The sequence below is a fragment of the Rhinoderma darwinii genome, chromosome 2, assembly GCF_050947455.1.
Source record: "Rhinoderma darwinii isolate aRhiDar2 chromosome 2, aRhiDar2.hap1, whole genome shotgun sequence".
Classification (NCBI taxonomy): domain Eukaryota; kingdom Metazoa; phylum Chordata; class Amphibia; order Anura; family Rhinodermatidae; genus Rhinoderma; species Rhinoderma darwinii.
The window spans coordinates 10,243,224-10,268,379 of record NC_134688.1 but is presented as its reverse complement, the minus strand read 5'-3'; the positions used below and the strand labels follow the sequence as shown (position 1 = coordinate 10,268,379).

Here is a 25,156-nt window from a genome sequence, read left to right as displayed (position 1 = left end):
GTACATAGGAGGCAGTATTATAGTAGTTATATTCTTGTATATAGGGGGCAGTATTATAGTAGTTATATTCTTGTATATAGGGGGCAGTATTATAGTAGTTATATTCTTGTATATAGGGGCAGTATTATAGTAGTTATATTCTTGTATATAGGAGCACTATTATAGTAGTTATATTCTTGTATATAGGGGCAGTATTATAGTAGTTATATTCTTGTATATAGGGGCAGTATTATAGTAGTTATATTCTTGTATATAGGGGCAGTATTATAGTAGTTATATTCTTGTATATAGGAGCAGTATTATAGTAGTTATATTCTTGTATATAGGAGCAGTATTATAGTAGTTATATTCAGAGTCTTGTATATAGTGGCAGTATTATAGTAGTTATATTCTTGTATATAGGGGCAGTATTATAGTAGTTATATTCTTGTATATAGGGGCAGTATTATAGTAGTTATATTCTTGTATATAGGGGCAGTATTATAGTAGTTATATTCTTGTACATAGGAGGCAGTATTATAGTAGTTATATTCTTGTATATAGGGGGCAGTATTATAGTAGTTATATTCTTGTATATAGGGGGCAGTATTATAGTAGTTATATTCTTGTATATAGGGGCAGTATTATAGTAGTTATATTCTTGTATATAGGAGCACTATTATAGTAGTTATATTCTTGTATATAGGGGCAGTATTATAGTAGTTATATTCTTGTATATAGGGGCAGTATTATAGTAGTTATATTCTTGTATATAGGAGCAGTATTATAGTAGTTATATTCTTGTATATAGGGGGCAGTATTATAGTAGTTATATTCTTGTATATAGGGAGCAGTATTATAGTAGTTATATTCTTGTATATAGGGGGCAGTATTATAGTAGTTATATTCTTGTATATAGGAGCAGTATTATAGTAGTTATATTCTTGTATATAGGAGCAGTATTATAGTAGTTATATTCTTGTATATAGGAGCAGTATTATAGTAGTTATATTCTTGTATATAGGGGCAGTATTATAGTAGTTATATTCTTGTATATAGGGGCAGTATTATAGTAGTTATATTCTTGTATATAGGAGCAGTATTATAGTAGTTATATTCTTGTATATAGGGGGCAGTATTATAGTAGTTATATTCTTGTATATAGGGGCAGTATTATAGTAGTTATATTCTTGTATATAGGGGGCAGTATTATAGTAGTTATATTCTTGTATATAGGGGGCAGTATTATAGTAGTTATATTCTTGTATATAGAGGGCAGTATTATAGTAGTTATATTCTTGTATATAGGGGGCAGTATTGTTGTAGTTATATTGTTATACACAGGGGGCAGTATTATAGTAGTTATGGCCTATATATTCTTCCCCTACATGTTTTTTCCAGCTGACTGAACAATTGTGTTTTTTTAATAACTGCTGGAATTATTTTATGGAACATGTGGCTTGAATCCTTTACTCCTCTAGTATTTAAAAAAAATGTTGAATTGATGTCATAAAAGCAAATTACTTTAGAAAAAAAATTGGAGACAAATCCACAGTAAATACATATAAGTGATAACAGCCGCAAATGTTTCGTACAAATCAAAAAGATGATAGACGCGTCGTATCGCGGGTGCAGCCAGACCGCTATGTATTAAGCGGATGCCTGAGATTTTTGCAATATACCGTATTTCTCAAACTATAAACGCACAACCACATGTAATGAGACTACTATGGCACCACAATAAAAAACTTCTACCCTGGCAAATAGAGAAGAACTAGTACATTAACCTCAAAGGCTTGGACATGTTCAACCCGCAACGGATTTAGTTGCGCAAAATCGGCAGCATTATACAGTAGTAGCAAAGAGGATGAGATTTCAACAAGATATTAGTCTTCCCAGGGATGTAGAACGTCGTGGTAAGTACATCGGATTTCCGCAGCGGACATTCCAGGTGAAAATCTGCACCACATTTTGGTCCGGTTTTTCGTCCGGAATTCCCTGCGGGCAACAGGGCGGATACACGGTGTACTTTTACGCAGCGTAACCAGCCTGTGTGAACTTACCCTAAAAGTATAAGGCTATGTTCACACAGAGTATTTTGGGGGAGGAATATCTGCCTCAAAATTCCGTTTGGAACTTTGAGGCAGATTTTCCTCTCCCTGCACGCCGATTTTCGCCTGCGGCCATTGAGCGCCGCGGGCATAAAACAGCGCGAAATACGCTTTCTCTGCCTCCCATTGAAGTCAATGGGAGGTCAGAGGCGGAAGCGCCCGAAGATAGGGCATGTCGCTTCTTTTTCCCGCGAGGCAGTTTTATTGCTCGCGGGAAAAAGACGCCGACGCCTCCCATTGAAATCAATGGGAGGCGTTCTCGGGCCAGTTTCCGCGTCAAAAAACTCGGCAAAATACCCCGTGTGAACATAGCCTAAGATGCGCAGAGTTCATACAGGTCACTTATGTCTATGTGTACAAGTCTCCACAATCACCAGAACTGAAGACACCAAAAATCTCTGCCATCCAGATCCCGGTAAACATTCGGCCCTCGATATGAAGCAATGGACTGATTAGTTGCGGGGGGGGGGGGGGTTACATACGCAATGGCTCATCTCTCACCCCTGTAGTAGAAAAAGAAAAGCCCCTCTAAGGCCTCATTCCCACTTCAGGTTTTTTTCGTCTGGGTGCTATCCGTCACTTTAACGGATCTCATTTTGACACATTCACTTCAATGGGGCCATGCACACATCCGTTGTTTTAACGGAACCGTGCGGACATCCATCAAAAGTAGTGCAGGTCGTAGTCTGGCCCGTTTTTGACGGAACAGTCTCGGCCTTTGCATTGAATTGGTCCGTCAAAGAACGGGCTGCACACGGAAGCCATCCGTGTGCGGTCCGTGATTCATGGAACCGTCATTAGCAGCCGTTCAAAGACAGACGGAAGTGTGCACGAGGCCTTAATGTGACAGAGCACGTCTTCACTGATAGGTGGGGGGGGGGGGGTGATGACATGAAGTAAGGTCCCTGTATCCCCCCCATGAGGTCCCTGGAGACGGTACAGAGGAGAGATGACATTAAGGGTACTTTCATACCCCAACAACGAGCAACGATCAACGAGACCACTCGTTGATCGGCGCTGGTTCGCTCCTTTCACAAGGAGCTATGATCTGTAATGTATGGGGAGGAGCGATCGTTACGATCACTCATCCCCATGTCTTCCCGTTTTCTGCTGCATAAACTATACAATCAGCCGATGAACGAGTGTTTGCTCGGTTTACATGGGGCAATGATCGGGAACGAGCGTATATGAACGATCAGTTGTCCGATCATTGGCCAGTGTAAAAGGGCCTTAACAGGCTGTGATCTGTCTTCCTGCTCTCACTTGCAGCTTCACCTCCCACCTCTCCCCTCCACAGACACAGAACCAGGAAGCAAAAACGTTTCATCCTCCTCCCCGACCTTACAAGCGTTGCACCCTTAGGCCCCATGCACACGACCGTAAAAAAAAAACTCCACAATTACGGACCTGCCCGGTTCTATTGGCCGCGGACACCTTTCAGTACCGCTACGGATAGGTGTCCGTGCCGTAGAACCGTGACGGGAATTATGGCGCATGCCCTACTTTCGTTTTTTACGGGCCGTGCTTCCATACTTACTATGGGAGCGTGGCACGAAAATGCGGCTCACGGCCGTCTGTGCCCGCAATTGTGGGCTGTGATTACGGGCATGACCCCGTGCATGAGGCCTTAGCATTGAACCTAGAGCTTTAAGATCCAGGTATCCTTTGACAGCAAAGATGGGCTATAGGATACCAAGATCTAAGCTCTTATATGCTAGTTGCGCAAAGCATTTAACGCGTTCGTGACCGCCAATACGCCTTTTCACGGCGGCTACGAACGGGCTTTATTCTGATGCCTACGCCTTTTCACGGCGATGCATCAGAATAAATCTGCTTGGAGCAAGAAAGGCCCCCAGGTCTGCCTCTAGTTATTGCCTGCTAGGCCATGCTAGAGGCATGGCCAAGAAGATGCCTGTCAGTTTTACACTGGCAGGCAATAATACACTGCAATACAGAATAATTACAGTGTATTATAAAAGCGATCGGATGATCGCATAGTCAAGTCCCCTAGTAGGACTAATAAAAAAAAGTTTAATAAAAGTTCAATAAATAAAAACCCGAAGAGAAAAAAAAAAAAAAAGTAGAAAAGTTACACCTATTTGGTATCGCAGCGCACGTAACGACCCCGCCTATAAAGCCATCATGTTATTTAACCCGCTCGGTAAAAACGCCATACAAATAAAATAAAAAACAATGCCAGAATTGCGGTTTTCTGTTCATCCTGCCGTGAAAAAATACGTGATAAAAAGTGATCAAAAAGTCGCATCTACTCCAAAATGGTACCAATAAAAACTACAGGTCGTCCCACAAAAAAAAAAATAAAAAAAAAAAAAAAAAGCCCTCATGCAGCTGCATCGGTGGAAAAAAAAAAAAAAAAGTTATGGCTCTTCAAAAAGTTTTAAAAAACTGTTTTTACTGTGTAAAAGTAGTAAAACATAAGATAAACTAGATAAATTTGGTATCGCCGCAATCGTAACGACCCGCTGAATAAAGTTATTATATTATTTAGACCACACGGTAAACGGCATAAATTAAGGAAGCAAAAAAAGAGCGGCGAGATTGCTGTTTTTTTTTCTTTTTTCTATTACCCCACCAAAAAAGTTAATCAATACATTTTAAGTACCCCAAAACGGTGCTATGAAAAAAATACAACAAGTCCCCGAAAAAATAAGACCTTATACAGCGGTGCGGTCGCAAAAATAAAAAAAATCAGTTATAGCTCTTGGAATGAGATGATGGAAAAATTTAAAAAAAATAGCTCGGTCAAAACAGGCCGGACACTAAAAAGTACAAAAAAAAAAAAATAATAATAAAAATAGATCACAAAAAGTGTCAAAAGTTCAAAAAACTGCTACATAAACTTTGGCGCTTCTCCTAATCGGAGGTTGTTTAACGACGACGAAAAGCAAAAAGACTGAAACCTTCTAAATCGGAGGCGTTTTTCTACCTGCAGCTGCGGATTTCATATTGGACTACCAGAACATCACTCGGCCCCGGCATCTTAAAGCCATTATCCAATCACTGAGGCCGAGGCAATTTTCATAGTTTGGCAGATATTTTTCATACATATTTTTTTAAAGTTTGATTTTTTTTGGGGGGGGGGGGGGCGTGTATTGAGTGTTATACTTTGAAACGGCAAATTGTAGAGATGTCTACCAGCAGCCGGATTAAATGGTTGAAAATCCAAAAATTCCAATAAAATTATAAGGTCTGAATAGATTTTCCCCTTATACTGAAGGATGTGGAATTAAAAAAAAAGTGCCGCCATTTTGCCGCGAGTATTAGAAATTGTCTACACTGTGTGAACTTATCATCATCATCATCATCCTGAGCATCCATGACGTCATTTCAAAATCTATATTTTGCAAATATTTAAATATATTCCCAAATTATATTTTTAATTTCAATGTATAAAATTGCATAAACCTCTTATACGGGACGTCTCACCACAAACAACCACTTTAAGAGATCCCTTGGAGATCAGATGACCACAGACACCTGGCAAACTGCTCATTTTCCCTGCAGTGGCCTCTAGAGGGGAAATGTAGTATTACATGGCGGCCATTCAGATGAACGATTGACCATGTCATACATGGACGGCCCGAGGTCTCCAGAACAAGAGCGGCTTTTAGTTAGCGGCTCTTGAATCTGTCTTATGGAGGGTCCCAAGAAGGAGACTTAACACTATAAACATCCACATGCCCCAATTTCTGTATTAATTCATCATGATTTTCAACATCTCTTTTGCCGTTATCCAATAGGATCCGATTTTTTTTTTTTAACTTGCAGTGGATACAAACGGTCGCATGTTACGGAGACGCAGCTGCATGGCTTGTTACAGTACAGTCATCGGAGCTCTGTAACGAGCCGTGAACTTGTCACATCACATGACCAAGACAGATTTTAAAAAATAAAGTATCCTACTAAATGAAAGAAGATCTCTTTAACCCCTTAACCACATGCCATGACGTGCCTCCGACGTGCCATCGACACACCACGACGCGAACGCTGGGTTCCGATTGTCGTCATGGCAGCCGGGGGGGCCTAATGAAAGCCCCCAGATCTACAATCTTTGTACTCCGGCCGGACTTCGTAGGAGACTGTAGGAAACACGAAATACTGCAATACATTACTATTGCAGTATATCATGTAAGCGCTTCTACGATCGCTGGTTCAAGCCCACTAGGGGCACTTAAATACATATATTTAAAAATTAAAAATAAAAATGAAAATATCAGCTGAAAACTTTTTTTAATGTTCCCCAAAAAAAAAACAAAAAAAAAAAACCCCTTTCCTATTTTTTTTTTCCCTAAAGTGATGTTAAAGAAATAAAAGTTAAGATGACTGGTATCGCTGCGTCCGTAAAAGTCAAAACGATTACAAAAATAACGAACATGAGAGCGAAAACGGGTAGTATGCTTAGGGTGAGTTCACACTGAGTTTTTTGACGATTTTTTTGGCGCAGAAACCGCGCCGCAAAACCGGTCAAAAATGCCTCCCATTGATTTCAATGGGAGGCGGTTTTTTCCTGCGAGCGGTAAAAAACGACTCGCGGGAGAAAGAAGGGTCATGCCTTATCTTCGCGCCGCTACGCCTCTGACCTCCCATTGACATCAATGGGAGGCAGAGAAAGCGTATTCCGCTGTGTTTTATGCTTGCGGCGCTCAATGGCCGCAGGCGAAAACCGCAGCGAATATCGGCGTGCAGGGAGAGGAAAATCTGCCTCAAACTTCCAAACGGAATTTTGAGGAAGATTTTCCGCCTGCAAAAAACGAAAAAAATAAGCCTTATGTGCTGAAACTGGAAGGCCCCGCGATTACGGGCACGGCCGGCCGCAGACAGCCACTCGCATTTTCGGCCTGCGTTCCAATACAAAGTATGGGAGCATGACCCGTAGAAAGTAAAACGACGGACATGTTTCTACATTTTTGGAACACTTCTACCACCTGGACACCTTCCCGCAAATATAAGAGAAGGTGTCCGTGGGGAGTAAAAGTAAATGGGTCCGCAATTGCGCACCATTTTTCTGGGCGTATGCATGGGGCCTAACACCCTGCAGCGATGTGATGTAGATAGAATGACACGTGTCAGCTACGACTTACTCTCGCTCCTTCTCCGTTAGTTTGTCGTTGATGTTGTCTTTGATTGCAGATCTGGAGCCCTTGTGGAGAATAGGATATCGCAACGGTACTTGTAAGAAGAAGGAAATCATAGATACCAGATGAGCCGTGTAGCCCAAAGCCACAGCCACGCTGCCGTCATCTCTTGCTGCAAAAGAAATCATGAAAATATGAACAAAATGGAACAAATGATAAGAATACAGGAGACAAAAATAGTAACATTATGTACTTTTATTTTATTTGCAAAAACAATGTTACAAAAGAAAAGGATTCATCATCAATATAAAACATCTCATTTCTCCCTGTCTTTTTTTCCCCCACCCCCCTCCCACTGTTTCTTGTGCTACCATTATGTTTTTCTGAAAGTCAACCCACTGCTTTACCTCAACACTTAGTTTCTATATAAACTATACATAAAAAGTGGAGTCACTGTATACATACATACATTACTTATCCTGTACTGAACCTGAGTTACATCCTGTATTATACTCCAGAGCTGCACTCACTATTCTGCTGGTGGAGTCACTGTGTACATACATTACATTACTTATCCTGTACTGACCCTGAGTTACATCCTGTATTATACTCCAGAGCTGCACTCACTATTCTGCTGGTGGAGTCACTGTGTACATACATTACATTACTTATCCTGTACTGATCCTGAGTTACATCCTGTATTATACTCCAGAGCTGCACTCACTATTCTGCTGGTGGAGTCACTGTGTACATACATTACATTACTTATCCTGTACTGATCCTGAGTTACATCCTGTATTATACTCCAGAGCTGCACTCACTATTCTGCTGGTGGAGTCACTGTGTACATACATTACTTATCCTGTACTGAACCTGAGTTACATGCTGTACTATACTCCAGAGCTGCACTCACTATTCTGCTGGTGGAGTCACTGTGTACATACATTACATTACTTATCCTGTACTGACCCTGAGTTACATGCTGTACTATACTCCAGAGCTGCACTCACTATTCTGCTGGTGGGGTCACTGTGTACATAGATTACATTACTTATCCTGTACTGATCCTGAGTTACATCCTGTATTATACTCCAGAGCTGTACTCACTATTCTGCTGGTGGAGTCACTGTGTACATACATTACTTATCCTGTACTGATCCTGAGTTACATCCTGTATTATGCTCCAGAGCTGTACTCACTATTCTGCTGGTGGAGTCACTGTGTACATACATTACATTACTTATCCTGTACTGATCCTGAGCTATATCCTGTATTATACTCCAGAGCTGCACTCACTATTCTGCTGGTGGAGTCACTGTGTACATACATTACATTACTTATCCTGTACTGATCCCGAGTTACATCCTGTATTATACTCCAGAGCTGCACTCACTATTCTGCTGGTGGAGTCACTGTGTACATACATTGTATTACTTATCCTGTACTGATCCTGAGTTACATCCTGTATTATACTCCAGAGCTGCACTCACTATTCTGCTGGTGGAGTCACTGTGTACATACATTACATTACTTATCCTGTACTGAACCTGAGTTATATCCTGTATTATACTCCAGAGCTGCACTCACTATTCTGCTGGTGGAGTCACTGTGTACATATATTACTTATCCTGTACTGATCCTGAGTTACATCCTGTATTATACTCCAGAGCTGCACTCACTATTCTGCTGGTGGAGTCACTGTGTGCATACATTACATTACTTATCCTGTACTGATCCTGTGTTACATCCTGTATTATACTCCAGAGCTGCCCTCACTATTCTGCTGGTGGAGTCACTGTGTGCATACATTACATTACTTATCCTGTACTGATCCCGAGTTACATCCTGTATTATACTCCAGAGCTGCACTCACTATTCTGCTGGTGGGGTCACGGTGTACATACATTACATTACTAATCATGTACTGATCCTAAGTTACATCCTGTATTATACCCCAGAGCTGCACTCACTATTCTGCTGGTGGAGTCACTGTGTACATAAATTACTTATTCTATACTGATCCTGAGTTACATCCTGTATTATACTCCAGAGCTGCACTCACTATTCTGCTGGTGGAGTCACTGTGTACATACATTACATTACTTATCCTGTACTGAACCTGAGTTATATCCTGTATTATACTCCAGAGCTGCACTCACTATTCTGCTGGTGGAGTCACTGTGTACATATATTACTTATCCTGTACTGATCCTGAGTTACATCCTGTATTATACTCCAGAGCTGCACTCACTATTCTGCTGGTGGAGTCACTGTGTGCATACATTACATTACTTATCCTGTACTGATCCTGTGTTACATCCTGTATTATACTCCAGAGCTGCCCTCACTATTCTGCTGGTGGAGTCACTGTGTGCATACATTACATTACTTATCCTGTACTGATCCCGAGTTACATCCTGTATTATACTCCAGAGCTGCACTCACTATTCTGCTGGTGGGGTCACGGTGTACATACATTACATTACTAATCATGTACTGATCCTAAGTTACATCCTGTATTATACCCCAGAGCTGCACTCACTATTCTGCTGGTGGAGTCACTGTGTACATAAATTACTTATTCTATACTGATCCTGAGTTACATCCCGGTGCTGCAACCGCTAGAGTAGGGACCCACTTTAAAGAGGTCGCCGTGAAGTGGCAAGTGGGCTTATACAGTTTGATCAAAATGTTTACAAAGAACCTCATGTTCATGTTTCTAAATTATGCCTAGCGGCTCAGATCAACGTATATACTGTGGATTGTGCGGTCCATGTCTAGTTTCTCACAATGCTGACTGTGTACATACATTACTTATCCTGTACTGATCCTGAGTTACATCCTGTATTATACTCCAGAGCTGCCCTCACTATTCTGCTGGTGGAGTCACTGTGTACATACATTACATTACTTCTCCTGTACTGATCCTGAGTTACATCCTGTATTATACTCCAGAGCTGCCCTCACTATTCTGCTGGTGGAGTCACTGTGTACATACATTACATTACTTATCCTGTACTGATCCTGAGTTATAGCCTGTATTATACTACAGAGCTGCACTCACTATTCTGCTGGTGGAGTCACTGTGTACATACATTACTTATCCTGTACTGATCCTGAGTTACATCCTGTATTATACTCCAGAGCTGCACTCACTATTCTGCTGGTGGAGTCACTGTGTACATACATTACATTACTTATCCTGTACTGATCCTGAGTTATATCCTGTATTATACTCCAGAGCTGCACTCACTATTCTGCTGGTGGAGTCACTGTGTACATACATTACATTACTTATCCTGTACTGATCCTGAGTTACATCCTGTATTATACTCCAGAGCTGCACTCACTATTCTGCTGGTGGAATCACTGTGTACATACATTACTTATCCTGTACTGATCCTGAGTTACAGCCTGTATTATACTGCAGAGCTGCACTCACTATTCTGCTGGTGGAGTCATTGTGTGCATACATTACTTATCCTGCACTGATCCCGAGTTACATCCTGTATTATACTCCAGAGCTGCACTCACTATTCTGCAGGTGGAATCACTGTGTACATACATTACTTATTCTATACTGATCCTGAGTTACATCCCGTATTATACTCCAGAGCTGCACTCACTATTCTGCTGGAGGAGTCACTGTGTACATACATTACATTACTGATCCTGAGTTACCTATACTCCAGAGCGGCACTCACTATTCTGCTGGAGGAGTAACTGTGTACATACATTACATTACTTATCCTGTACTGATCTTGAGTTACATCCTGTATTATACTCCAGAGCTGCCCTCACTATTCTGCTGGTGGAGTCACTGTGTACATACATTACATTACTTATCCTGTACTGATCCTGAGTTACATCCTGTATTATACTCCAGAGCTGCACTCACTATTCTGCTGGTGGAGTCACTGTTTACATACATTACATTACTTATCCTGTACTGATCCTGAGTTACATCCTGTATTATATTCCAGAGCTGCACTCACTATTCTGCTGGTGGAGTCACTGTTTACATACATTACATTACTTATCCTGTACTGATCCTGAGTTACATCCTGTATTATACTCCAGAGCTGCCCTCACTATTCTGCTGGTGGAGTCACTGTGTACATACATTACATTACTTATCCTGTACTGATCCTGAGTTACATCCTGTATTTTACTCCAGAGCTGCACTCACTATTTGGCAATACCACACACAACATAGTGACAGGTGCGGGACTGCTTTTAGAAGAAAGAAGCCATGTTTTCTTTTTAGTCCTGAACAATCCCTTTCTTACACTGAGGCGCTAAGGCTTAGCGAAGTGTTGCTATTTATATGACAGGGTGTTTGTTTGTTTTTGTGTTTTTTTTACTTTTAGGTTTCATTAATTAAATTTTAAATCCAATCCAGAATATCTGATAATCTGAGATCTGTGGATTAAAAACCAAATGAATGTATAATTATTTCTGTCCACTCTTAAATTATTCCTAAACAAAACCAAGAACACATTACAACGCAGGACAGTGAAATCTTGTGCTGGGACGAGCCAACCAATGACAAGCCATGATTACACAACCATCTGCGCCTGGAACACCCTGTACAGTGCACCGCTGCGGTGACAAGCCCATGGCTGAACGGGGAACTGGTCCTCTAGCAGCGCTGGGTCACAAGGACGAGCAATTAATCTACATTGAAATATGGAGTAATGCACAACATCTACAGATGTAGCAGAGCTGTATGGCTGAATGACACTAGAACAGTTTCTTTTGTAATAATTCATCTTTACACATGGAAAACCACACAGATCATGCTAAGCGACAACTCCAGCTCGACTGCTCCGCAGACATAGCTCTGCAGCATTTGTGCTTGAATACAATGGAAAATACAAATACCTTGAAAATCCTCTGAATTTGGTAATTTCACACCACATATAAAGTAATCCTTTTGCTCAAACTGTGGAGAGATTAAAACGTCATTACTTATGAACAGTAAAATCAAATGTAGGAAAAAAAAAAAAAACCCTCAAAAAAAATAAAAAATTTAAAAAAAAATAAAAAAAATTACAAATTAAAAAAGAAAAAAAAAGTGTAAGAATAGTTCTGTGATGTTATTAATAAGACTTGTCAGACGAGCCTGGAAAACAAAAAAATACTTCAACTGGTGACAGAGTCCCTGTATTAATGCCCGATCTCCTGACTAATCTAACAGGCGCTATGATGCGGATAACTACAGTGGGATTTGTTTTATGAAAACGTATTATTTTAAAAAAGTTCTGAGCATTTTTCTAAATATGCTAATTTGGCTATACTTTCCAAATGGGAGGTGACTTTCACTCTGGGCGGAGTAATGTTTTCTGTATGACGCCGTCCAATCAGCACACAGCTCCTCCCCATTCCCTGCCCAGCAACACAGCATGATTTTATAGTATACCGCTTCCATTCCCGACTGTGTATTCAACTGGTGATATCTCCGGTTGTGTCAGAGCTAGAACTGTGATCCTGGTGTCTCATGAAATATTAGAATCTCCTCTTTCATATGCCACCAGAACCGCTGTACTAGGTGGTCCACAGCCGGAGATATGGCTATTTGAAGTGATCCCCCCTTCCCTCCAGCCTCAGTCTCTCACACTGTGTGAAGCAGCTTCATGCTGATTGGACAGCGTCAGAGGCTGTGAGGAGGCTCCACCTCCAGGGAATCGCTGCTGTTACCTCCCACTCGCCTAGTATAGCCTCATTTAAATTTTGTTAAAAAAAGCTCATAACTTAAAGGGGTTGTTTGAGATTTAATGACTTTGTGTTAAGGCTTGTAATTTATAAATATAAATACATTTGTAATATACTTACATTTTCCAAAGTGGCCCCGTTTCCAGATCCTGCCGCGGGGAACTTGACTGGTGACGTCACTCTCTGCTCTGGCCGCTTTGTTGATCTTGAATTCTTTGCCGGGTATACGGCACGTCACTTGTCACGTGGTGTATATCGGCTTGTCCTATTGTAACGCGCATGCGCGGCCCCTGCTGTTATCTCGAGAACAGCAGTGACAGCGCATGCGCGTTACGGGCTGTGAAGCAGAACAGCCCATACACAGGACGTCACAATTGATGTGTCGTATACCCGGTGAAGAATTCAAGATCAACAAAGCGGCAGAGCCAGTGCAGAGAGTGATTTATTTTTTTCCCATATTGTATGTCTAACACATGTTCTATGTTATTTATGTAACAATATATTGAATAGGGAAAGATTACACTGACCGTTTGATATGATTGTACTGATGTGTATATATATATTCCATGATGTGTTTAGCGATACTTGTCTCGGTTTGTATATTTTTGAATCCACTATTGGTGTGATATAATACACTGTAACAATCCCACCAATCAACTATACACATATACAAACAATACGACACACCATCTTTACACTACAGCGTCACCATGGCCATTCTTGTGACGGCGGTCTGGTCGCGTGACTGCCTAGCATTAGCCCTTCCCTTCTTTCAGGTGACCTGCACGGATGTTACCACACTGGCCACGTGTATCGGAGTGGTGTTCGCGCATGCGCGCACCACAGGAACGCTTTTGAGCACTGTGGTGTGTTCTATGCATGGGGCGTTTCTCTGGCGGCCTCCTACTTTCTGCTTTGCTCCGGATGGGTCACATCCCCCTCATCAGCTGTGACTGATGTGATTGGCGGCCGGTCACACCTCAGACTCTCTGGCACCACCCACAGCCGAAACGTACGTCGGGTGTGACGCCAGACAGCACAAATCTATGGGTAAGTTGCTTATACTATATATCCACATATACTTGTTATGTAACCATTTGTTTGGGTCTGGTGCTGACTGCATCTTTGCCTTCATATGATTACTCAGACCTGGGACTCTGCATATTATCTAGAGCACATGACATGTCTCCTGGGTATATATATATATATATATAGTCATGGGCGTTTTCTAATATATGCCCGCCCCCCATATTATATATGACCTACGGATATCTATTTAGTTTATTTATAGAGGGGTATTTAGGTTGTCCTCCATATTGGTTGAGTATAAAGAGAAGATGTGAATATGTAAAGTGAAGATTTTACTCACCGCGTCTATAGGATAAATATAGGAAAGCTCAGAGAGAAGCTGTCGACAGCGAATGGTCAGCTGGGCGTTTGTCTTCAGGAACGACTCCCTGGAGGGAAAAAATAGAATGTTCTGTATCATTATTTATAGGAAATACATAGAATACATATGAATATGTGGTCAGAGCGCTCAGTATTAGTCCACATTCAGACGGGGGTATTTTGCGTCAGTATTTAGAAGCCAAAATCGGGAATGAAAAATAATCCGTGTAATAAAAGCTTTTCACTTGTTCCGGACCCTTTCCTGGTTTTGTCTTGCAATTAATGACCAAATTATTGCGGTCTGAATGAGGCCTTACCGGTATTATATGCAGAGTACATGCAGGGGGCGGGCACAGCAGGAAGTCTGTGTGGTACAACTTCAGCCAATAGCTGCAGAGCAGGAAGTGATGTCAGAGGGGGTGGTTATTTTGGCAACTTCTGTATTGCCCAGTATTGCCCGCGGCGATCAAATAGCTGGGGTCTGAATTTTTCCGACCCCACCTACGTTCAGGAGGCTGCTCTAAGCAGGAGATGTTAGTTACCCATCCTGCTTAGAGGACGAGCGGTCACCAGCCTCTTCTACAAGACGACGCACCGACTGACGTAAAAAACCAAAACAAACAGTGGGCGGTTGGGTAGGGGTTAACCAGGGATTTCGCTAGGATTACCTCTTGGCTGTACACTCTTTTCTTAACTCATTAAGGGACTCGCTTTTCTTCTGCAACTTCTCACATTGAGCGTTAAACTTATTGCCTATAAAAAAAAAAAAAAAAAATGGATACAAATATTTTATTACACAACCAAACAAAATTCTGTATTGTATTCGGTCCAGATGGGGGAGGGGTGGTGGTGTTAGGGTTAATGGAGAGGGTCTATTTGAGAAAACATCTTCAGATGCGAGTTCTCCCAAAAATGTACGGAAATGAATACGCAGTACAAATAAAATAAAAAATTAAAAAAAAGTGTTGACAATTCTGCTGATTGTTACTGGAAACGGTCAGCAAGCGTGTCAGAAGAACTCCTCCTACAATGCAGGGGGGGGGGGCGGCGAGTTTTTCCTACATCCGTTAACTTTAGTGTCTGGTGTAAAGACGTCATTTACAAATCACCACTCTGCAGACGCTGAACAAGCAGGGGATGCTGGGAGATTTCAGCTCCTGTCAACGTAGCCGACTTTAGGTCTCCGATTCCCTTACATAGAAGTAAAGCAACGGTTTGTGACTGGCAGCATAAAGGGTATTGTATAACTCTGGTCACAAGATGTAACTTATGCATAATCCGAGTCACAGAGCATTGCGACTGTATTCCTCCCCATGGAAGTCAGTGGAAACGTCCTGCAGCATAAAAGGGGCTGTCCGGTTTTATGTAAATAAAGCTTAATCATTGTATAATGAAAACTTCTGCAACTTTCTTTCATACTTTGTGTTTCCTATCCTCGCCATTTTCAAGATCTCTGCTTGCTACATCCAAAGGCTGAAAGCCGAAAAGACACGAAGCGGCCGAGCGCTCACACGAGCGCTTCAGCTGCTTCGTTCTAGCGATTGGTGGGGGTCTCAGTGCTCGGACCTCCACCAATCCAAACTACTGACATGTCTCTATGACATGTCAGAAGTTTGTCAAACGTTTAGCTGCACTTTAAGCCTGACTAGGTCAGGACACGTGTTCAGTCTCTGGATGTAAAGAAGAACGTATCCATTCACTGACAGCAAGCAGGTGAGAGCTTATAATGTTGAGGAATTGAAAGGCAAAGTATATTAAATAAAGTTGCAGAGCTGATTATAATAAAAGTGATTTTGATTTATTTACATAGGACAGGATCGGCCCCTTATCTTTCGACTTGACATTCATGTAACCGTGGCACCGGGGGGTGTTCTGGGGTTCGATGACGGACATGTTCTGCGGTCGTTTGAGTGCAGAAATGTGTGAATATGGGAATGCAGGAGGAATAGGAGTCACGGGGCGTAACTAAATAAACTTGTATTTGTATAATCTGCGGACTTGGAGCAGTCGTCATTATTTGGGAAAGTGGCTGATGAAAAGCAAAAACCGCTTAACGGATAATTACAAATGAAGTCCCGAGACACGAAAACAAATACACAAAGTGCATATAACACTGCAGAACTGTCACACTTTCCACTCCACTAATGTGTGTGAGTGTGTGTGAGTGTGTGTATTATGTGTGTGTGTGAGTGTGTGTATTATGTGTGTGTGTGAGTGTGTGTATTATGTGTGTGTGTGAGTGTGTGTATTATGTGTGTGAGTGTGTGTGTGTGTGAGTGTGTGTGTGTGTGAGTGTGTGTATTACGTGTGTGAGTGTGTGTATTACGTGTGTGAGTGTGTGAGTGTGTGTATTACGTGTGTGAGTGTGTGTATTACGTGTGTGAGTGTGTGTATTACGTGTGTGAGTGTGTGTATTACGTGTGTGAGTGTGTGTATTACGTGTGTGAGTGTGTGTATTACGTGTGTGAGTGTGTGTATTACGTGTGTGAGTGTGTGTATTACGTGTGTGAGTGTGTGTATTACGTGTGTGAGTGTGTGTATTACGTGTGTGAGTGTGTGTATTACGTGTGTGAGTGTGTGTATTACGTGTGTGAGTGTGTGTATTACGTGTGTGAGTGTGTGTATTACGTGTGTGAGTGTGTGTATTACGTGTGTGAGTGTGTGTATTACGTGTGTGAGTGTGTGTATTACGTGTGTGAGTGTGTGTATTACGTGTGTGAGTGTGTGTATTACGTGTGTGAGTGTGTGTATTACGTGTGTGAGTGTGTGTATTACGTGTGTGAGTGTGTGTATTACGTGTGTGAGTGTGTGTATTACGTGTGTGAGTGTGTGTATTACGTGTGTGAGTGTGTGTATTACGAGTGTGAGTGTGTGTATTACGAGTGTGTGTGTATTACGAGTGTGTGTGTGTGTGTGTGTATTACGAGTGTGTGTGTATTACGAGTGTGTGTGTGTGTGTGTGTGTGTGTGTGTGTGTGTGTGTGTGTGTGTGTGTGTGTGTGTGTGTGTGTGTGTGTGTGTGCATCAAGAAGTCATCAAAAAGTTAATTTATTTCATTAATTCAATTCATAAAGTGTCTCTCGTATATTCCATAGATTCATTACACAGCGGGATCTATTTCCAGCATTTAATGTTGATGATTATGGGAACGGTAAGGCTCTGTTCACACACAAAATAAAAAAACCTCTGAAAATACGGAGCCGTTTTCAAAAGAAAGTTTTTCGCTAAGTTGCAAAGTCGCGTTTTTTCATGGCCGTGTTTGGAGCTGTTTTTCTATAGAGTCAATGAGAAACGGCTCCAAAAACAGCTGAAGAAGTGACACTTTTTCACAGCTGTTTTTTTACGCGGCCGTTTTGAAAAACGGGCGCGTAAAAAAATGCCCCGTCGGAACGGAACGCTGTTTTCCCATTGAAATCAATGGGCAGATGTTTGGAGGCGTTCAGCTTCCGATTTTACGGCCGTTTTTTGGGCCATTTATGGCCCGAAAAACCACCTAAAACACTCAGTCTAAACATAACCTTAATGAAAACCGCAAATTTAGTGTCTCAGAAAATTAGAATATTATATAAGCCCAAATTCAAAAATGATTTTTAATACCGAAATGTTGTTCTACTGAGAAGTCTGCACAGTATCTGCCCTCAATACCTGGCCGGGGCTCCGACTCTGCATGAATTACTGCATCAATGCTGCGTGGCATGGAGGTGATCAGCCTGTGGTACTGCTGAGGTGGTATCAATGCTGCGTGGCATGGAGGCGATCAGCCTGTGGCACTGCTGAGGTGTTATCAATGCGGCGTGGCATGGAGGCGATCAGCCTGTGGCACTGCTGAGGTGTTATCAATGCTGCGTGGCATGGAGGCGATCAGCCTGTGGCACTGCTGAGGTTATCAATGCGGCGTGGCATGGAGGCGATCAGCCTGTGGCACTGCTGAGGTGTTATGGAGGCCCAGGTTGCTTTGATATCGGCCTTCAGCTCGTCTGCATTGTTGGGTCTGGTGTCTCATCTTCCTCTTCACAATACCCTGTAGATTCTCTATGGGGTTTAGGTCAGGCGAGTTTGCTGACCAATCAAGCGCAGTGATCCTGTGGTTATTACACCAGGTATTGGTATTTTTGGCAGTGTGAGTAGGTGCCAAGTCCTGCTGGAAAATTAAATCCACATCTCCATAAAGCTGTCAACAGAGGGAAGCATGAAGTGCTGGGAAATGTCCTGCTAGACGCTGCGCTGACTCTGGACTTGATATAAAACAGTGACCAGCAGATGACACGGCCCCCAAACCATCACTGACTGTGGACACTTCACACTGGAGCGCAGGACACTTGGACTGACTCCTCTCCACTCTTCCTCCAGACTCCGGGACCGAGATTTCCAAATGAAATGCAAAATTGACTTTCCTCTGATAACAGGACTGTGGACACTGAGCAGCAGACCCGTCCGATTAGAGGCTTAGGAAACCTGTGCGGGTGTTTGGTGTTGATTCGCTGATTAGAGTGTCACACCGGGAGGCGACAATCTGCAACATTTACACAATATTCTCATTTTCTTAGACACTAAATTTGGGGTTTTCATGAACTGTTCCCATAATCATCGACATTAAAAGAAAAGAAAATGCTGGAAATAGATCCCTCTGTGTGTAATGAATCTATAGAATATGTGCGTTTCATTTTTTGAATTGAATTACTGAAATAAATTAACTTTTTGATGATATTCTAATTCATTGAGAAGGACTAGTATATGTGAGGTCGCCTTGCCGTGGCAGGTGGGCTCACACAATTTGATCAAAATGTGGGCTAAGAACGTCTGGTTAAAGGCTTTTTCCAGGCACCAATGTCAGCCATATTTGCACTTCTGTGTCTAATTACTTTGTCACCCAGTCACTCAGAAGCTTCCTTTTCGCAGCTCTCCCTCCCTCTCAGTCAAACACAGAGAAAGCGTCCTCCCTTTCCATCCTCGCTGTGCAGAGACCCGATTTATGGAGTATTGCCTCTAGTGTGATCCTGTACTGCCGAAAATGCGTTTCGGTTTTACTCACGTTTAACATTCAGCGCGTTTCGTTCCTTATGCAGCAGCTCCACCTCCCGACCCAAAGCCTTTTTCTGTCTCTCCAGCTCGTCCTGAAGCACCAGGATTTTCAGCCGTAAACACTCACTCTCTTTCTTCTACAGAAAACCATTAGACAAATCGGAATATTATATTCAGCAAGTGAAATGATGTCATCACTTCACATGGAAACCTCCCAGAATGCTATGGTAACGATTTGTCAAGAAGAAAAAAATTTGACAAACTATATTAAATGGTGAGTGATGCCATAAAAAGGAATGGAATAAAATTCAGTCTGCCAGCAGCCACCACTAGGGGGAGCTTACTGAATACAGATTATAGATTAACACAATGTGCAGTAATCTCCACAGCTCACCCTAGTGGTGGCTGTGGGCAGACAGATTGTATCATTTTTATATATCTTAAAGACCATGGGAAAAGGGGAATTTTTTTGAAACTTTCAATATTTTTTTTGGAACATTCTAAAAACATCTTTATTTAACATATTTTAACTTTTTTTTTATTAGTCCACATAGGGGACTTCAACCAGCGATCGTTGGATCGCTTGCATGATATATTGCAATACTAATATATTTCAGTATATCGAGATACTGACAGTCTCCATTGAAGCCGAAGGCGGGGCTTCAAAGGAGCACAAAGATGGCAGACTTGGGGGGGGCCTTCATTAGGCCCCCTGGCTGCCATGACAAGCATAATTGTACGTGGTATGTCGTTAAGGGGTTAAGCTTCACCGTTAGTTTGTTTGGGTTGTTATGCTTTCTAGTGCCTGTTGGGGCGCTACAGGCTCAGTGAAAGGTCACTTTGTAATATGTATTATTTTGGTAGTCTCTCTTAAGTCAACATATAAATGTAGAATAACTAAATGTGAATATTATAACACCGCAAGATACAACACACAACCATAGACTGGGAGCCAATACAAATAGAAATGATCAGTGTTGACGGCAGGACATTATTCTTACCAGTTTAGTGCTGGATGAAGATAACCGCAACTTCTCCTCAATCTCCTTACCAATCTTCTGAACAGTCACCTGGGTTTGCTTGATGGCGCACTGGGCCCGGTGGAGCCTGCAGAGGACATAGAGGTAGAAATAACACAAGTACAAGGTAAAGGCTGCGTAACCTGAAGGTGTCCGCTTATAAGAGCAGCGCCTACTAGAGGATCAAGCCTTGTACAACACATCATACGAGCGCTTATTATAAAAATGAATCATCCCTTCTGCACTGAAACAAAAACGGACATCTAGTTGTAAGCGGACAGTGACTGACAGGTCTATCGGAGGGCAGCATAGGATCGAGGGGGAGGGGCGGAGCTCGGGAATATTACGTTTTCTGAGATGTGATTCAGTATTTTTAAGTAAAAAGCGGTTTACTACTCCCAGGACTCATAGGGAAAGCCGGGGAGTCCTGCTCCCTCCGCCCACTCATAGGGAAAGCCGGGGAGTCCTGCTCCCTCCGCCCACTCATAGGGAAAGCCGGGGAGTCCTGCTCCCTCCGCCCACTCATAGGGAAAGCCGGGGAGTCCTGCTCCCTCCGCCCACTCATAGGGAAAGCCGGGGAGTCCTGCTCCCTCCGCCCACTCATAGGGAAAGCCGGGGAGTCCTGCTCCCTCCGCCCACTCATAGGGAAAGCCGGGGAGTCCTTCTCCCTCCGCCCACTCATAGGGACAGCCGGGGAGTCCTGCTCCCTCCGCCCACTCAGAGACAGCCGGGGAGTCCTGCTCCCTCCGCCCACTCAGAGAGACAGCCGGGGAGTCCTGCTCCCTCCGCCCACTCAGAGACAGCCGGGGAGTCCTGCTCCCTCCGCCCACTCAGAGAGACAGCCGGGGAGTCCTGCTCCCTCCGCCCACTCAGAGAGACAGAACGGGGAGTCCTGCTCCCTCCGCCCACTCAGAGACAGCCGGGGAGTCCTGCTCCCTCCGCCCACTCAGAGACAGCCGGGGAGTCCTGCTCCCTCCGCCCACTCAGAGACAGCCGGGGAGTCCTGCTCCCTCCGCCCACTCAGAGACAGCCGGGGAGTCCTGCTCCCTCCGCCCACTCAGAGACAGCCGGGGAGTCCTGCTCCCTCCGCCCACTCAGAGACAGCCGGGGAGTCCTGCTCCCTCCGCCCACTCAGAGACAGCCGGGGAGTCCTGCTCCCTCCGCCCACTCAGAGACAGCCGGGGAGTCCTGCTCCCTCCGCCCACTCAGAGACAGCCGGGGAGTCCTGCTCCCTCCGCCCACTCAGAGACAGCCGGGGAGTCCTGCTCCCTCCGCCCACTCAGAGACAGCCGGGGAGTCCTGCACCTTTCACCCTCTCAGAGAGACAGCCGGGGAGTCCTGCTCCCTTCGCCCTCTCATAGAGAAAGCCTTATTTATTCTGTATGTGGCGGACGCTTTTAACTTTGCTCCATTACGGCACATTCAGTGGCTGCAGTTCAGCTGTATTATCTTTAGGATCCTGAATCTTCCTTAGGTCTCATCAGATGTTCAGGATGTTGCACTGTCTGTCCCCCATGCTTTACACTGCTGTGTATAAACACAAGCTCAGCAGTAAGTCAATACATGAAGAGCAGATTTCCATAAACTGCAAGTAACTTAACCACCAGTTCAATTTGCCAAGATAAAAAAAAATCTCGTTCTGCGCTGGTTCCTTTATCCAAGTTCTGCAGAACCAACTGAACCAAATGCAATGAACTGGCGCGGCTTTCAGTAGAAGAAGGATCTCCTCCGAGGGCACCAGTGAGAGTCATCCAGTCAGGAGAGATCCTAGTAAAGCCCGAGCCCCCTGGCTTAAAGCCTCGCCCACGGCTTCACTGAGACAGACGTGACCATTGCCATCGGTCTCATTATTGGCATCATTGGCTCTGTCATCCAGCTCTCCCAGACTCCTGAATGGCAAATCTATCCAGTAACGTAGGATATTCGATAGCAGGGACATTACCACTGCACACATCATTTGTATCATAGGGGTATCATGCGGCTTCTATGGGGCCTTTGGAGTGACGGGGCCCGCTGTTCCGATCCAGCTTAGTAGTAAGAACTTATGGAGGACTCCACTTCCACAGAGGAACGGCCCCTCTCTTCTGTGCATGATCGTAGCTTTTGCCATTCAGGACTATAAAAAAGCTGGATGAGAGCCCCCTGGGAGGAGTGTGGATGTCACCCAGCTTTCCGAGACGAAGACTCAGCAATTCTTTTATACCAGGGGGAATAGCCGTTTAATATTGTGGTGCCGCATATAGGATCGATTGAACAGTCACCGCCTCTCCGTATAATCCACCGTCTCGAGTAAAGTCCTAGAAATTAGCGCATTAAGTGCCCCAAGAATCCCTTTGAAGGAAACGGCAGAAAGCGATAAAGCTGCGGCTGCATTCCTAGCCGCGAGTCTTCTCCGCGGTCTAAGTGTTCTGGATTCGTCTCGTCAAACGTGTGAAGTGCTGGTTTCATATATATCAGCCATGAGTGATCGTTTGTATGGGACGCTCTTCTGCAGCTCTTAGAAAAGATCTCAGGATTAGCCTCCAATGTAAACGTTTGCTCCCGAGAGGTCGGCTGAGTAACTGAAGGACATCTCTGAGCGGCTGCGGCCCCTTAGTAAGAGGACGACGCTTCAGAGAACGCGCCGCGACTTCCCTATACATCACAGAAACAAAAGGATTCCTGTACAGGCTGCGGAGTGTTTAACAGTGCCACAGTGCCCTCTAGTGGACCCCTGAGAAAAAGATTGTCAGCCTGTTTTAGGGCATCTATAAAGGCCCCATGCACACGACTGTGCCCGCAATCACCATCTGCGATAACGGGCACGGACGGCCGTCAGCGTTTGCAATCCGTGCTCCCATTATAAGGTACGGGAGCACAATTCCGTAAAATAAAAAAATAGGACATGTCCTATTATTTACGGAAGGTTTTAACGGCACGGACACTTTCCCGTAAATATACGGGAAGGTGTCGGTCGGCCATAGAAATTAACGGGTCCGTAATGATGGACGAAATCTACGGTCATGTGCATGGGGCCTAAGAAAGTCTGCTCCTTAGGCCCTGTTCACACGGAGTTTATTGCAGGTGGAAAAAACCGCCTCAAAATGCCGGATTTTGACCTGCCTGCACTCTTTGCCGCGTGTTTTGCGGCATTTTTCTCCTGCAGACATTGAGCGCAGCAGTCAGAAACGCCTCAAAAAACAATTTCTCTTCCTCCCATTGATGAGACCCCCACCAATCGCTAGAACGAAGCAGGTTACCGAGTCCGTACACCACTACAGCGGCTTTCCGAGAATAGCCGAACAGAAACGAAACATCGCTCACCCGGGCGCTTCTGCTGCTTCGTTCAAGCGATTGGTGAGGGTCTCAGTGCTCGGACCCCCACCGACCAAAACTTCTGACGTGTCACTATGACACGTCAGGAGTTTGTTTAAGGTTTAGTTACCCTTTAGGTGCGCCCACAAAAGAAAGATACCCAGGATCGTATGTAAATGAGGGCACGTGCCCTCCTGGTGCTCCTTTTAATCCCAGAGCAGGGGTCACGCGGTCCGATACGCCAGTTACTCGGACCAGTGGCGTCACCCGCAATGGGCAAAAACCCCAGGTTTTTGGCCCAGTGCCCCAGATGACTGCCACATTGAATTGTATCTGCGTCCTCAGATCCCTGCTCCACCATTCACCAGGCGAAGTTAGGCCTGAAGTCCATAAGCCACTAGGACAGGATCCCTGCGCAGGCTGGCGCGATGACGTCACTAAATCGGGTCGGCCTACACAAGGGCCCTGTCTTGGCATCTCATAGGCCGCAGGCCTAACGTGGCTGAAGAGGCCGGATGTGCAGCTTGGTTTGTCGTGGGAATTGGGATCGGTAAGCACAAGTTTGTTTTATTTGTTTGGGGGGCACCGTCTACAGGGGGCACCGTCTACAGGGGGCACCATCTACAGGAAGAACATAAGCCTCAGATTTCTGCCGCACATCCACGGGTCAGATTTGCCTATGGCAAATCTGACCCGTATGAATATAGCCTCACTGTTGGTGTTCAGGTCGGAAACTTCACCTGACGGCTGACCCAGGTACATGGACCTTTACTAAAAGGTCCCAGAGGGTTCACGTGAATAATTAAAATTTCAGCAATTTTGGAATATACTTTGTGTTTCAATTCCTCAACATTTTCAAGATCTCTGCTCGTTGTGAGTAGCGGACAGCTCCAAGCATAAACCCCAATAATACATATGCTTTCAGTGAGCTCCCCCTAGTGGTGGCTGCGGGAAGCCAGAATTTTATCATGTAAATCTATGTCTATGTAGGGGATTTGGCGTGGTGTATCAAAACCGACAACCCCTGTATAGCAGGCTTTAGGGTGAATTAGTGTTCCTTACTTCTGTAGTTGTAAAGATAATTTTCATTTACGTTGTAACTTTTCACCTACCTCAGAAGTGAGAACACTCCATAGGAGCTCCGCACCGCATTCTGCTCCACCTGTAGATGGCTGTTCCTGCGGGACTCAGTATTACCCTAAAAGAAACACACCAAAGCCAAGAGAGAAATTAGAAATGCAGAACAGATGAAACCAAAATTACATCTGTATATGGAATGTGACTGTATATCCAGTGTTCCCATGACAAAACTTCCTGCCTGCCCTCTGGTGGGTCAGCCTAGCTATGGTAACATTGTGTGGATCCATATCACATTCCACAAACACACACACACACACACACACACACACACACACACACACACAACAAAATTGCAATAAAACCTGTGAGCATTTGTTGATCTTAAGTTGCATAATTTAATTTACTCTAGTCACATCCAAAGCAGCATTCACAATTTTGCTGGTTTTGACTT

General features: G+C 43.9%; 1 protein-coding gene across 1 annotated transcript in view; it reads right to left on the bottom strand.

Annotated features, from left to right (window-relative positions):
• UVRAG (UV radiation resistance associated) overlaps window positions 1-25,156 on the bottom strand; it is a 103,375-nt gene that overhangs the window by 36,906 nt on the left and 41,313 nt on the right. Inside the window, exons 6-12 of the mRNA XM_075851339.1 lie at window positions 24,738-24,823; window positions 20,314-20,419; window positions 19,323-19,449; window positions 14,959-15,043; window positions 14,271-14,358; window positions 12,071-12,131; window positions 7,193-7,358 (exon numbers count right to left, since the gene is read on the bottom strand). Coding sequence (XP_075707454.1) covers window positions 7,193-7,358; window positions 12,071-12,131; window positions 14,271-14,358; window positions 14,959-15,043; window positions 19,323-19,449; window positions 20,314-20,419; window positions 24,738-24,823 — 719 coding nt within the window. The remainder of the gene's footprint in view (window positions 1-7,192; window positions 7,359-12,070; window positions 12,132-14,270; window positions 14,359-14,958; window positions 15,044-19,322; window positions 19,450-20,313; window positions 20,420-24,737; window positions 24,824-25,156) is intronic.